This window comes from Fibroporia radiculosa, assembly GCF_000313525.1.
Source record: "Fibroporia radiculosa TFFH 294 genomic supercontigs, scaffold400, whole genome shotgun sequence".
In the NCBI taxonomy this organism is placed as follows: Eukaryota; Fungi; Basidiomycota; class Agaricomycetes; order Polyporales; family Fibroporiaceae; genus Fibroporia; species Fibroporia radiculosa.
Window position 1 is genome coordinate 14,237 of NW_012133202.1, and position 15,053 is coordinate 29,289.

The following is a 15,053-nucleotide window of genomic DNA, read 5'->3' on the forward strand; positions in this document are numbered from 1 at the left end:
TAATCAAACGTAGGCAGATGGCACCTGGGTTGCGAGTTGATTCAACCATTCACAGACATGCTCATGTAAGAATGAGGCAGCTCGTTTCACATGCAGCCACTACGGAACGAGAGCGTACCAAGACTTCTGTCATCGGCATTTATGCGCGCACAAGGGTTCCGTGTGCTGGGCCAGAGTGCCCTCGCACGCCGTGTGCATCGACTAACAGGAATATTGTCTGGAGTGGGATCATTCAATTGAAATGAACAGATATCATGATGGTGGTCGTGTGGCCACAATTATACATCTACAACATCCGTCAATCATGGAGACGCAGATGGAAGATATCGCTACCCACGATAGGCCTCCTCGCGAAGCCCTGGCTCATAGAACGGTGACTGAGAGTTGCAACCCGCGCCATGAACGACAGCATCCGCCTTGCGCTGGACTATAAAATGGCCGCGCAAGAACACACCTCGATCATCCACTTTCAAATTTGGAAATTACGCACGATACGGGCGCTCTGGAACACCGGCTACTACTCGAGCTCCCTTGCAACTGGGCCCAAATTAAACAATTCGACGACTCATGTCACGCAAGCTTCAAGGATTCACAAACCTAACCACACAAAAGCTTGATTATAAACTTTACGAGTCGAGTTGACGTCTTCACGTTGCACAGCAAGGACAGCGACATGTACTAACATAGCCTCAGATTGAGCAATGTCGCATGTGCGCTATCGAGACGCAATGCAAGGAAGCGTGTGGATACAAGGACAATATCAACAAAAGTCTTCTGCAAAAGAGCGACACTGTCCATTATGATACAACGTACAATGTACGAGAAATTAAGCAGGTCCACCGCCAAGATGAGTACACGACTAAGCCCCTACAGCGCCAATCCAGTGATCCCAGTCTATAAAGAATCGCCATCCATATCAGCGTGATACGTCCAACACGGGTATTGCCGACTAACCTCGCATGTTCCAGCGTCCGAAAACGCATATCTACTCTCTCTTTCCATTGGATCCCCTCTGCTCTGCCAGACCGACGGAGGTACGACAGGCCGCCGGTCCGACGAATTCGACTGCGAGTTGAGTAAGGACAGATGCGACTTGGACCGTCCATCAGGCCAGACGACCGACAAGGGCCCATTCCCGGGATACTCCCTGTCCTGCATCGGGAATGCACCGCTATGGTGGTAGTTGACCCGCGAAGCTGAGACCATCGCAGGTGCGTATGCGCCATATCGATGGGACGTGTACATGGACGAGGCCATAGCCTCCTCGGCGGTGAAGAACGCGCTCCTGCTTGTCGTGGATTCAGGCATGCTACCACGTCGGCTGACAAACGTCGGGCTGCGGGAGAGAAAGGAGGCAGTAGAGACAGGATTTCGAGTTTGCGCGAACCAGTCTACGATGCCTTGCCTGCGGCGGCGGCGGCTCCAAAGGTAGAGAAAGACGCCAATAAGTAGGAGGAGGAAAGCAAGGGATCCAAACAGGCCAGCGAGGATCTGAGGAGTTTTCGAAGGACTCTTTGAGGAGCTACAGAAGTTGCGTCGGCACTATCGATTCTGCGTAGCTGAAAAAAGCCCTTACCTGGAAGCCATAGATGAGCTAGAGGTATTGCCGGGGATTGTAGCGGAACTTGTAAGGGATGAAGATAGTGCGGAGGTTACACTAGTTGTAGTAGACGAATAATTGGAGGCAGAAGAGGTGGTCGTGGAACTCGAACTGGAATGGGAGGAATTAGAATTTGAGTATCTACATAGCTCCGCGAGCATACAGTTAGTTGGGACATGTCGTTCAATAGCGATGGACATACGAGTACACTGTCGGAGCGACAGAAATCACCGGTTGTACTGGTATGCTTGCCCCCGTAGTGAAGGTCGAAGAAGTCACGAGTACCCTTAGGGATGTTGGCGACACGACCATTGCGCAGACTATGACACTAAAGTCCCTAAACCTTGTGAGAATGCGACATGTAAAACTTCATAAATTACACCAAAGCAAGCTAGATCGCTCACCGTATGTCTTGTTGGGTGAGAGAACAGCTTCTACGCTACGTGCGTAGAACCATTAAACAACAACACTATTGATCAATACGCGGGGAGGAAGCCGCGGGGATTGCATAGTCGACACGAACCAAGAGACAACAGGTCGTCGTCGTCAGTCCAAGCTCATCAAGATGAGTTTACAGGTACTCACCAGTTGAATACCAGCAAATCCAAGAAACCTCTGGTTCCGGTCGCTCCACAACGCTGGGCGAATGTAATTAGGGTAAAGGGTGAGGTGGAGCGTGTGGAAAGAAAGGTCAAGGTGCAGTTGCACATCATTTAATACGGCCCCCCGTACTGCAGAGGGTCCTAAAGTGAGATGCCGTGCATGAGGTAAACCAAACAGAGAAGGATCAGGAACAAATGAGGTTGAGGCTGTGAGTTGATTGGACCAGCCATCAGCAGCCCATGTCGCTATAAGTTCCCATAGCAGTCGCGGGAAGATGTGATCCTGGCGAGGAGCGTCGAAGTATCGCACACAGAAAACTCACGCTGCGATGCGTACACTAGTAGAATTGAACCGCATAGGCACTAAGCTGAACGCCTGGACCGGAGGCCTCAACTCGAATGTGACAAGGCGGTGGGACAGCTGAGGCAAGGATAGCGACAGACAAGAAGTCCAACAGAAAATGCATCATGCATCATATATCACAGGAAGTACGACGTACGTGAGACTTAGCTCGGCGACACGAATGTCACTTCAGAACTTTGTTTCCAACACGTGACGATGTGTCCATAGCCAGTGTCCCACTGGAATTCGGAGCCAATAGTAAGAGTCCGGTCTGTCAAAGAAAACGCTCGCAAACGAGAGCAGTAGCATAAAGGTGAGCACTTGACAGTGACCTACGTCCTGGTATAGCCGCACGTTGTAAGCAATGTGCCGACACCGAGTACGTAACAATAGCTCGGTAGTCCCAGTCTCAGGCTGCAAAGAGTTGTCATCCCCATCAGCGTGATACACCCCTCGAGCGTCCCAGCGTCCGAAAACGCACATCTGTCCACTATTTTCAGCACATTCAACTTCTTTCTTACTCGAGCGACAGCGACAAGGCTCGCGGGACCAAGCAGCCGACAATCACTGTCTTCCTATGGTTCTCTCTCCCGCATGGAGATGTCTTCATCCAGACGGAAGTGAACCCAATAAGCCTCGGCGTTTCCACGCTCCCCATATCGTCAAGGCGTTCCAGGTTTCAGAGGGAACCATAGCCTCCTCGGTAGTGAACCTCTTCCAGGCTGCTGATCGTAGAATCAGACACGATATTGGGCCTGCCGATAGATACCGTGTTGAACGGTAGAAAAGACGCCGTAGAGACTGGAGCTCGAGTACGCTCAAATCCCGAACCAATCATCAAACCACCGCGTAGGACGGCGACAACGGTAGCGCCAATAAAGCAAAAGGCCAACGAATAGAAAAGGAAACATAATGACACTGAAAAGGTCCGCACGGATCTGGGGAACGTCGAGATGGCTGGGATTGTTGCATGTATCAGATATGAAAAAATAAGCGAGATCCTCGCTTATAACCTGAACTTGCGCGTGCACTTGGGGACTCTGAACTCGTCATACCACTCACAACTGTACCAGAGAAAGTGCTTTTACCTATGGAACGCGGACATGAAGTCATGCTAGAGGTCGCGCTGGGATGGGGGACCTCCGCTCGGGGTTGTTTTTGATGAGATCTAATTTGTCCCTGCGTTTTGCGGTCGTGATGCATGACATAGCACGTTGCGAAGAGCTAGGAGAAAACCTAAACCTAAATTCAAATTCCGGAGGCGAATTCAGGGGCGGTGAAGGCATGGTAATAGAACGACATACCTGGTGCGATTCAATGTGCCCGTAGATGGGCGACGAATAGTTGCCATTGACATATGAAGAAAAACTGCTGATGCAGCTGAATTCGGGTTGGAAGTCGAGGTCTTGATTGAAACAGAAGGAGACAGCTGCAATGAGATAATGCTGTTCGTCGAAGAATCTGTTATAGTCGAACCGCTGTGGTCCATGCCTATTTGGAATCTGAGGGAGAAATTTATAGCAGGGATGCTGTGATTGATCTCTTGAACAGTCGGAATATAGAAAGGAAGTGGGCTCGTCGTGCGACAAATGCATGGTAGAGCATAAGGAGAACAGATAAACAATAAGACTAGAACCACAATGAGTGACAGACCTCCGCGCAAAGTGTCGGGGTGGATATATATACCCCTATTTGATGGTGCGGCAGGCGTGCAGGCAGCCAGGTTTCTCAGAGCGCCACGTAACGCACATGGTGCTCAGCTGCGCAGCTGGCTGACGCGCACCCCAAGAGCAGCAGTTTTACCCAAGACGAGAGACGCAGTCGTCATCGATCGCCGATCATCGGTCCTAGACGAAGGCAGCGTCCGCGTCATGGTCCTTGCATTCGCTATCGTCGTTTGCACAATCGCTCCCAAAAGCAGGCCTCCAGTCGTAGTTTTCCCTACATGACCGCGCAGCGAGCGTGGAGGCAGCACAGGCAGACTTCCACCCCGCTGGATAACCTTTCGCCTTCCAATCACCTCAGGTGCACAACAAAGCCGAGCGACCGGTCGACGCATACCCTCGTCGTTTGCAGTGTGCACAGACAGCCACCACCGCCATCCTCATCGTCCTTATCGCCGTCACTAGGCTAGGGAGCTGTGTCCTTGCGTTCTGGGCTTTGTGACCGCGCCTTACAATGGAACAAGACTGGCGGAGCCCGAACAGCGCTGTGACCCCCTGCCTGCAGCGTGAGCTGCTAGCGCAACATGACCACAGAGCCGGTGGAGCGATCAGCTGAGTTGGCAACTCGATATTAGCTGTACAAATAATAAGACCACAAGCTGACGCACCTGTATTACTCCAAAAGATACCGAAGCCGACGGAGCCATCTCTACAAGTTACGGGCAGCTCAGTTAGTCACAAGAGGGTATTGATAGTGTTGATTATGATTAGTAAGAGACACTACCGCGACAGCTGTCCGATATCAACCCGGGGTAGCTAAATGATATGAATACAGACCGGTCGTTATTTCTTGGTACTACGTGTTTTCTAGTGTAACCTCGTGCTGCGTGCACCTACCCGTCATACCCGTTAGGATTCTTCGTCTGCCAGTTCCACAGGTCCCTGCACATCGTCTCCAGCGTCTGCTGAGCCTTGAACCCGAGTTCTCGCTCCGCAAGAGCAGGGTCCGCGGTGAGATCCGGAACGTCGCCCTTCCTACAGCAACGCGTCAGCAGCGCAAAGTCAGGAAGCACAGCTCGGACACGCACCTCCTACCAATTATCTCGTACTTATAGTCATACGCAGTTGCCTTGCGCATCGCATCGACAATCTGCAGCACGCTCATCCCTTTGCCCTTACCAAGGTTGTACGCCTTGTATCGCCCTTCGCCTGGGCAGTTATCAAACACCTTCGACTGGGGGGCGAGCGCATCAAGGGCAAGCAAATGTCCCTTCGCAAGATCTAGCACATGCAGATAGTCCCGCACACAGGTCCCGTCACTGTGTACGAGTTTTTAGTTGTCATGAACAAGCCGCATGCAGAAGCCACACACGGTGTCGGATAATCATTGCCGAAAACGTTCAGTTTGGGATCCTTGACGCGTCCGATCGCCATGTGCGCCAACAGAGGGAGCAGGTTGCCCGGACGACCTCTCGGATCCTCCCCAATTTGGCCAGAGGGGTGCGCACCAGCAGGACTGCCAACACACGTCAAGCGGCCGCAGTGATTAAAAATGACTACTGTCACTCACTTGAAGTATCGCAAAGAAAGCGCCCGCCAAGTCTTCGGCTCCGCTGTCATCTTCTGGTCAGTAATGCATGCATTAGAAGAATTGGGTCATAAAGCAGACGTTCTATGTTAGCAAATAAGGATAGAAAGAATGTGCAGCGTTTGGGAAGGCAAACAAATCGCCCAGTTCACCGCTCATGATAGTTCTGCTGTAGCGAAGAGCCCACACACAACGGATCCGCAGCATGAGAAAAGGCTCACCATTGCAGAGGTCCTCAATAACGGTTTCACACATGATCTTTGTCTTGCCATAAGGGCTCTGCGCTTCTAACCGCGTCGTTTCTGGGATAGGGATTATTGGGGGTGTACCGTATACAGTCGCGCTGGACGAGTAGACGATGCGAGTGCAGTCGAATTCAGCCATGATCTGGAGAAGAGTGATGGTCGCCCCGACATTATTCGCATAATATGTGAGGGGGATCTCCGTGGACTCCCCAACTGCTTTGTATGCCTGAGCACGATACCTGTGACCATTCAGTCAGACATTTGCTGAAAACTCCACTCACAGCAATGTGGACTACGCCCCAGATCCCGCCCTTGCCATAGCGTTCGAAGACCTTGCGGACCTCCTCCGGCTTCGTCAAGTCAGCTGCAAACGCGTCAATCTCCGCGCTGTCCTTGTCCTGCTCCGACGCATCCGCTGGAAGGTTGCTGCGCGCGAGCTCGGCAACCCGAACGAGGGACTTGGGGGTTGAATTGTGGTGGTTGTCCACCGAAATCACCTTGTAGCGACGCGTGTCTTGCAGGGAGTATATCACATGGGAACCTGACATGCAGACATCATGACGAGGACTGGTCAGGCGCTAGCACACGATGCCGTACCAATGTAACCTGCGCCTCCCGTAACGAGCACGCGCTGTTAGGCCGTGAGCATAAGCTGGGAGAAAGCAAAGACGACGCACTCGAAGAGATTCAGGCATGGTGTATTCGGATATGTGGTAAGGAGTGTAGAGTACAAAGATGCTAAGGGAGGAGCCTCCGAGTCCCTGCAGTGCACACTGGGTTTTATCCGATGGCAAAGATGCGTCCGCCTCTGCTGTGACCGCGTCGAATTCGGACCTGGTCCGGCCCTTCCGGACCGTGTTCGTCCAGTCCGGTCCAGCTCCAGCGACTTGGATCGTCCTGGCTCGGCTCCAGCCCATAGTCTAGGGCATACACCAAACGTGATGCAGCAATAAGAAGATAATAAAGCTGATACAGTCGAGCGAGTACGGCGCAGAATACCCTCCAGAAAGGAGATTGGACTATGTACGCAAGGTGAGTACATATGGCCAGGGTGCGTCATCGTTCCTCCATTTTCACATCGCCCTCCGGATCCTTCGGTTGCGCACTACCGTTCGGACTCTCTTCAAGCCTCGGCGTGACTTTTTCGCTGTTCCCGCCTGGTGCAGCCATTGGACTTGCGCCTCGCTCCTCTCCGGCCCCTGTTGTCCCCGCAACAAGGGTTGTACCATTCCCCGCTCCCGGCTCCTCACTGACCGCGGCCCGCTCTCGCTCCTTCTTCTCCTTCTCGATCTCCTGCGCAAGAAGAGTAACGTCTCCCGTGCCAATCTTGCCAAAATGTTGCAAGTATTGGTCGCGAGCGGTCCGTAAAGCGAGCCACGACCATCGTTGCTTATTCTAGTACATTAGAAGACACGATTAGTACACCACCTTAGGACTGATAGGCAAAACGAAAAGGCGCACCTCCTCATATCCAGAAATAATGTTATCTGGGGGAAGAGTAGGTGCAGCTTCCACCAGTGGTGCCGGTGCTATTATCGGTGTCGAAGCGCGTACAGGGACCTGAGGAACACTATCCAGCGACGTAGAGGTAGGCGGTGCTGTTCCAGGCTTGGCAGGCAAAGACGGGTGTAAGGGAGCTGAGTTTGACGAAGCCATACGAGTTGTTGAAGGCTGCGCGGATGGCTCCTGCGATATTGAAGGTACCGAAACTGCTTCTTTCGACGGCGAAGGTGTTTCTTCTTTCGGTGCTGCAGCCTTGCGTGCCTGCGCAATCCTCTGAGCGGCCTTAATCAATTGGCTTCTCCGCATGTCAATACGCATATCTTCTTGTTTAACCTTTCTCACGAAATCCTTGACGTCCCCAGGCCTGAGAAACTGTAAATCCATATCCTCGCGACGGAAGGTAAGAAGGGGGGACAAAATCGGATACTCAACTGGAACGGATGTTCTAAGTCGCGCAAATCCCGGTAACCCATCTCCCAAATCTCTGTTAGTGGCGCCGAACCCAAGGAATGTGGCCATGGCTCGGGTTCCAGGCGCATCTTCTTCCTCGCCTCCCTCGTTGCCTCCTCAAGACCAACCCTTCTTTTCTGTCCTTCTACTCCTTCAACCTCTTCCGCCCAGGAGTTCTTATCAAAAGGCGAGCACAGCTCATTCTTCCATTTGACCCAATTCTTCTCACGTTCGAGGATGATCTGCACTGTCTCTGCGAATGCACGTCCACTTGGTGCGGTTTGCCGCAATTCCTCGGTTGCTTTCGCGACAATGTCCTGCACCCACTGTGCATCCTCCGCCTCTAGGGTGAAATCTATTTGCAGCGAACGATTCCGTGGAGTCGACCACGTCGCTTTGACGGTCTTTGTGAATGTGAGTAAATGGTTGAGGAGAATGAGTAACTGGAACAAGAACTGTCGTCGAAAATGCGTGTCCGCAATCTAATGAAACAGAAATCCATGAGACACGCCTGTGTTCACATAATCAAGCACGCATACCTCAAGGTCCAGTAGCTCAGGACTAGTGAGATACTTGGCAAAGAAATATTCTTTGCCAGTGTTGTCTTCAGCACCTTCCGAGTCTCGCTTGCGCTTAAGAGATGGCCCTCCTGCATTCCCAACAAGCGATTTGCTACCCATCAACGCACGGTCTTTCGTGGTGGCTTCCTTGATGACAGGAAGAATCTTGTTCACAGCTTCTTTGAATTGAACAAATGTGCCCGGTTCTGAGAATAAGGGGGGACGGGAGAAAGGCAACTGTAAAGACCAGAATGTATCGTAGAAATCTAGCAAACAGGTCAGGATGAGACGACAAGGATACACAAAAACAATACAGACCTGCCTTCTGTTGGTTCTTTTTAGCTTCCCGATTTTCCTGCTCCTCTACCTGTACTCCGTCCACTTCCATCTTGTCCTCCTCACCACCCTCTGCACTCTTCTCTCCGCCTTCTTCCCGAGTCTGCATCTTGATGTCGCCCTCACTGCCCTTTACGCCAGGCCCATCCCAAACAGGCCCATACCCACCTCTCAGATTCACCCCGCTCCGTTCGCCCAGTGGAAATACCCTGCTCAAGAACGTAAGGATCCGTCCGCAGAACATTGTTGTGTTCCCCATCTTGGACAGCCGCCGCAACAGGTCATTGAGCGCACGGAGGAGTATGAGCGCCTTGCCCTTCTGTGGGACCATGTCCACAGTCAAGCGGTCCATACGCTCCTCGATCCAAGAGAATATGTGCGAACATGACGCAATGGTCTGAGTCTCAAGCAGGTCATAGAGCACATGGAAGACGAAGCTCTGGTCGCAGATGCCTAAGTGAAGAATGTGAGGCCAAATTTTGTGAGACCAGGCCAGGAAAGGACGGACCGTGTTCGGTGAAGGTCAATACGAGATCAAGTCTGCTCCTGAGATCGGCATAGTATGTTGTGTTCGGGTTCCTCAGGGCTTGTCCTTCGATAGTCTGCTGCCCTGTCGGAAGGTGGCCACACATGTAAAGGGAAACACACGTACCGAGAACGTAAAAATTTCGTCTTTGAGTACAAACTCCCACTGATTCCTCACTATTTCAGCTGGGAACGAAGTCTGTCCTTGCTTTAACGTCGAAGCGACAACTTCATCGAGCGTTCGCTTGTCAGGTGAGTGCGGCAAAGATTCCAAGACAGACGTCAAAGTAGTCTTGAGTGCCTGCATTACACTGCAGCTGGTATCTCTTCGCACAGGTTACAGCACAGAATACCTTTAACTTGAATCAGAAGCAGGGAACTGGAGAGGAGGACTGGTGGCAACACGAAAGTGGCACGCGCCTACGTATGGTCTCCATTGGCGCCCAATCTAATCAGCCAGCGCTTGGGCGCTCTGCTCCCATTCTGACATTCATAGTTGCTCCTCCACAACGTAAACATAAACATGGTACGTGCTCAACGTTGAAGTTGGATGTGCCGTCGATACTGAAATACACTACGAGCGAAGTCGTCCACGTGGGAAGTCCGTCTCTCAACCTCGCGCGGAGTCCCGTACTTCTACAACACCATCGACGGCCAGTCGATTTGGAAGCCACCGCCCGAGCTCTCGCAGGAGGAGGTGAACGCTCTCCCTGGTGCGAAGGAGTACCTCCTTGGACAGCCTGCCAACGGCCGTCCGGCGCAGGTTCGTGCCAGTCATCTCCTGGTCAAACATCGTGATAGCAGGAGGCCGAGTAGCTGGAAAGAGGTGTGTGACACTGTGCTGCAGTTTGACGACCCAGATGGCTAATAAACTGTATAGCCCAGCATAACGCGCTCGAAGGAGGAGGCTATCACGATCTTGAGGAGCTTCCAGGCGGAAATCAATGGTTCACCGGACAAGTTTGCCCAGTTGGCAGGCAAACATTCGGACTGCTCCTCCCATGCGAACGGAGGAGATCTGGGACCTTTCAAACCAGTACGTATCTATTCTATTATCCCGTTTTCACCATTTAGTGTGTACTAGATATGCTGATATGCTGACAATGCACTTCAGGGCCAGATGCAGAAACCATTCGAGGACGCGACGTATGCGTTGAACGTCGGACAGATCAGCGACGTAGTAAGCACAGACAGCGGCGTTCATCTCATTCTCAGAACAGCATGAGGCTGCAGTGTATTATAGATACAAGGGGATTACAACCATTTGTACTCGATACATAAGACCATGCATCATCACCTTCCAGTGCTATCGTAGGCAATGAGTGCTTATACCCGTACCTGTGCGCAAACGCAAGGATATTATATGAACGTTACTACTATACTGCACCGAGCCAGACACGGTAGGCGCATCGGACGTCCAGACTGACCCTCTAAAATCCAAGCTGTTCTACGAAAGACTGCCAAGTCGCATCCAGAACAGGCGGCCCAGGAGGTACTTGTACTGTCTGTGCCTCTTGTCCATGAGCGAACGGCTGTGGTCCAAACAATTCTTCGAAAATATCTGCTGTAGACGGATCCTGCATTTGTCCCGCTATCCCCGATGGCAGATCAAAATTGAAGGGAGCAAAACCCATGGGGTCACCCACGCCGTCAAACACACGCATATCTTGCATGATGGTGGGGTGGATGAAGTCCATGGAAACGGCAGGCGACGGGGACAGATTCACTGACGGCGAAGAGCCACTGCTAGTGGACGGAGGGACAGTTGGAAGGACGGAAGCAACTTGGGAAGTCTCCACGGCCTGTCGGGCAAGGTCACGAGCACAGGAAGTGGGAGGCTCCTGCGCAGAAGAGATCAAGTGAGTCTTCCCGCCAATGCGGTCCAGCTCGCTGTCGATAACGCATATTGGCTGGGGGGTCTCAGGTGTACTCATCGTCGCATGACCCTGTCGACAAACTCTGCGTATGAAGTCCTGTCCCAAAATCAATAAGGAGAGATAGTGTCTGAATACAGAATGCGCACCAGATTATTGGCAACCAGCGGACTCAAGCTTGCAGCTTGCTCGAACAAATCACAAAGACTGTCTAGCTCCTGCAACGAAGACGAAGCAAGCGGAGATGTTGGCGCGCGCGTGACCAAGAGGCCCATCACGATCTGTCAGTGTCAGAGGTCGCACGTCAGGAATGTGCTAACCCGTCTAAGGCAGAACCATCGCAACCTACCCCGCCTGCTAAACTATGGGACCATATGATTCCCAGCCTGACTGCGACAGCTTTCGCTCGCTTGAATACTTCCTTGGCGCCTTCGATAATCCTCCACGCGGAACGGTAGATTGCCATTACCGATGGGCCATATTTGTGCCTTAGTAAATCCTGAGGTTGCTCAAGCAAAGCTTGAGTGAAGAATGCCCGATGGAGGTTGAGAAGAGCTGTGAGATGTGAGCAGGATGATCGTAATGGTTTAATGATATGCTACCCACTGGCTTCCTTGCATGCCATTGTAAGAAACTGCTGCATAAAAAGGGCTATCGTTGGCTCGGGGTCCTGAGCTTGCGGACACATTGAACGCAGCTGATGTGGGACGGGAAAGTCACGAATCTTCCTGTCGAAATCAATGACGGTGCTGTACGGCGGGGTCTTGGCCCCGAAACAAGAAGTGATGACAGCATGCATTAAGCGCGTATATTGCCATGTCCAATGATGAACTAACGCAGACTCATCTGTCAGTGTTCCATTGTAAATCGGCAGGGAAACGTACATCCCCATTCCTTCTGGCCCTGTTCGTTTATCCTCTCGTCCGGATCTTTCGGCATGGGACAGTCAATGAACGACGTCGCCATACTCGGGGGTCTTCCAAAGCCGAAACTCTAAAGTTTCATGAGGTTTGATTAGAAGTCGATGTCGCTGAGCTCACAATCCAAGTATCTTGCAAGAACAGCTGCCAAAACACACGCCCCCGTTTGTGGCTGGCATCATCGTCCAGTTTCCACCGAGAGCCACTGACATCTGTCAAATGCACTGTGACCTCGGCACCGCACCAAATGAAACCAGTACTTACGCAGCCCGAGCTAAATGCGTAGACCAATGAGTCATATGTTTCGCATGAGTAAAACAGCCCACAAACACTGTGTCCAAGCTGACTGGCTAAACCAACTAATAGCCAGGCCCTATGTGATCCGGTGCGAGCGGGTTCGCAGTCACTCATCTCGAGATATTGCGCCATATATATCTGTACCGTAACATTAGCGGTGTATATGTATGAGTAACAATGTGGCTCACAATGGTCTGCACCGCCGTCAGCGTCGTGTCCTGTATAGGTGGTGCACAGCGCAAACATATACGCGACAATATATAATATTCATGTGCCTCGATTGCGGATGGGGAGCTCTCCATATCGAATAACGTACCAAGAGCGAACACCATGAACATCATAGCCATAGCATGCATCGAGGCCAAGTCACAAGTTCTGTCGCTGGAAAGCTATCAATAAGAGGGATGCCAGAGATCAAATACTAACGGCCAACTAACTAGTCAAACTTGTAGACTGATCCCAATATTTGATCGAACAATTCGACCCGAGAAAGGGGGTACCAACTAAAAGAATGAACTTCTGATCTGCGTTCAAAGACCACAAACAACCACGTACATGAATTGTCCGTACTCCATAAAGATGTCACAGAGACGACAAGCTCGAGAGAGCGACGGCAGCGCGTCGCGGACTTGATTTTGAACTTCGGCGTGGTTGCACGGAACATCCAAATCTATGATCGCCTCCTGGACAAGCTCTGCAGATATATGAGGAAATTGAATTTGAGTACAGGGCACACCCCTTGCCGGGGCCTACGAGCAATATATGAGCTGATCATTGCGGGACTGAATGAAACGCCCGCAACGAAACTTACATGGATCAGATACTATGAATTTTAAATATGATAGGCTTCAAGTTTATATAAATAGGCAATAAGCCATACCTCTGAGCGTGATGTTGGTCCATAGAACTTAGACTCCCCTCTAACGCCGACAGTAAGTGTGCCTACATAACATGGGCATGTCAATTCGTGGGGGCGAGTGTCGTCAGTGCACGCTCACCAAAAACATCAATGAAGTCCTCATCTTCCCGGGGTGCCGAAGACGCGTGGGCGGGAGAGGCACTAGAGCGTTCTGAGGGACTGACCTGCATCCCGTCTTCCTGAGCAAGAAGGGGATGCGGTTCATCGCACACAGATGCTTGGAGAGTTCGTAGAGCATCTTCCAGCGCTGCTGAGCGACTTCGAAGACGGTCTATTTTCTTATGAAGTTCTTCTGCGTCCGCAAGCGCCAGGCTAAACCACAGTTTACCTCTATATGACTTGGCTCAAAACTCGACGTACCGATTCCCTTTTCCAGTGGTCAGGGACCCTGTGGTTGGTGACTTAGCCTGCCGCCCCAAGTGATCTCAGTTATAATAGGAGCGTACCTTCGGGGCATATGGCGGAACAACCTCTCTTGACGCATGTCTCGCACGGAATCTAACGTTTTTGTTAACGAGAGAGCCTGCTAACAAGAGAGCGAGTGTCAGATCACCTTTCGGTCGCACCGAAGTTTCAGTCTTTACACTACTTCAGAACTCTTTCTACACCATGGCTGAATTCGGCGTACCGTCGGCACTCCGCGCAAGAGACGGGGGCACGCCCGGGGCGTCGCTTCTGCTTCGGTTCGCCATTCGTCTTGTCCTTCTCTGCAGATCTGCCTGGTGCCATGAAAATGTGCGTTGTCGCTGTTCAAGAATTGATGAATAAGCAGTCGACCAAAGATGTGTGTGCCATGAGGGCGAAGCGCTCACGGCGTCTTTCTGAGATTGACTTCCCTTTATAGTATAGCCGGTAGGATCGCTGCGGCTACCGGGTCCGTGCAAGTAGTACAGTTTTTCACCCGCTGACGAATCACAGCGGCTGGGCCAACGATTGCCGCCGAGTTATCATACGCATGTCTCGCTACTTTAATCTGCTATGCTCACCTCGTGTATGCAGTATGCTCAGTAATTATGACTTCTTTTCTGTGCTTTGTTTGATGCATCGTCATAGTATTATATACAGTTCGATCGTCTTTGATAGTTCTAACAGTGGTCTAGCCTCTTCTTTGGACAAGTGTAGGCGCACATCGCGCTCACGTGTCGGTGCCGTTTCGCTATAATGTGCGAAGCTTTGCCAAAATCAACCGGTTCAGTGAGTCGTTCTCCTGAACCTTACCATCCAAGGTTTAAGGTCAGCCTGCTATGACCTGCTCAACGCTAAAAACGATTCTGTGCCATCACAATCCGCATGACATGACATGTATAAGATCTCAGTGCTTGAAAGGATAATTAGGTTCGACTTGGTTGTCCAGTTGGAGTGACAGTATCCGTTTCCACTCCCAAGTGAGGCTTTCGATTGACTGTTTAGTCAATATTCAACTGCAGGTACATGCACAACTGACTGATCCGAAAGTTCACTCGCCGGACAATTGGGCCGGACTCGGAGATCGTCGACAACCGTCCCCCGAGCGCTCGTAGAGGCGGCAGACAGCTATCGCTCTTCCCGGAACGCACACAACATCCAGCTCGAGGCAGTATGTATGTAGCATATTGCACTGGTTGGGTCGGGCGCAACTCAGCCTCGT

The 15,053-nt window shown here is 51.6% G+C and overlaps 5 protein-coding genes across 5 annotated transcripts; 1 reads left to right on the forward strand and 4 right to left on the reverse strand.

Annotated features, from left to right (window-relative positions):
- Positions 1-867: 867 nt before the first annotated feature.
- On the reverse strand, positions 868-1,800 carry FIBRA_00904 (uncharacterized protein; the record flags this gene model as incomplete). The annotated part of the gene is made up of 3 exons (XM_012322790.1): positions 868-894; positions 955-1,522; positions 1,577-1,800. The coding sequence occupies 3 exons, from the start codon at positions 1,798-1,800 to the stop codon at positions 868-870; spliced, it is 819 nt and encodes a 272-aa protein (XP_012178180.1).
- Positions 1,801-4,783: 2,983 nt separating this feature from the next.
- On the reverse strand, positions 4,784-6,959 carry FIBRA_00905 (uncharacterized protein; the record flags this gene model as incomplete). Its single annotated transcript, XM_012322791.1, has 10 exons — positions 4,784-4,821; positions 4,878-4,918; positions 5,107-5,244; positions 5,298-5,528; positions 5,582-5,725; positions 5,780-5,822; positions 6,019-6,268; positions 6,324-6,583; positions 6,640-6,673; positions 6,720-6,959. The coding sequence occupies 10 exons, from the start codon at positions 6,957-6,959 to the stop codon at positions 4,784-4,786; spliced, it is 1,419 nt and encodes a 472-aa protein (XP_012178181.1).
- Positions 6,960-7,098: 139 nt separating this feature from the next.
- Positions 7,099-9,723, reverse strand: FIBRA_00906 (uncharacterized protein; the record flags this gene model as incomplete). Its single annotated transcript, XM_012322792.1, has 7 exons — positions 7,099-7,437; positions 7,504-7,976; positions 8,048-8,477; positions 8,535-8,821; positions 8,874-9,344; positions 9,400-9,493; positions 9,544-9,723. 7 exons carry the CDS (start codon positions 9,721-9,723, stop codon positions 7,099-7,101), a joined length of 2,274 nt encoding a protein of 757 aa, XP_012178182.1.
- A 119-nt stretch (positions 9,724-9,842) lies between these two features.
- Positions 9,843-10,641, forward strand: FIBRA_00907 (uncharacterized protein; the record flags this gene model as incomplete). The annotated part of the gene is made up of 4 exons (XM_012322793.1): positions 9,843-9,942; positions 9,998-10,242; positions 10,297-10,452; positions 10,531-10,641. The coding sequence occupies 4 exons, from the start codon at positions 9,843-9,845 to the stop codon at positions 10,639-10,641; spliced, it is 612 nt and encodes a 203-aa protein (XP_012178183.1).
- Positions 10,642-10,846: 205 nt separating this feature from the next.
- Positions 10,847-14,118, reverse strand: FIBRA_00908 (uncharacterized protein; the record flags this gene model as incomplete). The annotated part of the gene is made up of 17 exons (XM_012322794.1): positions 10,847-11,389; positions 11,440-11,571; positions 11,640-11,845; positions 11,897-12,121; positions 12,175-12,283; positions 12,331-12,422; positions 12,475-12,484; positions 12,541-12,645; positions 12,696-12,888; positions 12,945-13,010; positions 13,063-13,256; positions 13,319-13,330; positions 13,388-13,449; positions 13,506-13,738; positions 13,787-13,833; positions 13,873-13,949; positions 14,055-14,118. The coding sequence occupies 17 exons, from the start codon at positions 14,116-14,118 to the stop codon at positions 10,847-10,849; spliced, it is 2,370 nt and encodes a 789-aa protein (XP_012178184.1).
- Positions 14,119-15,053: the final 935 nt, after the last annotated feature.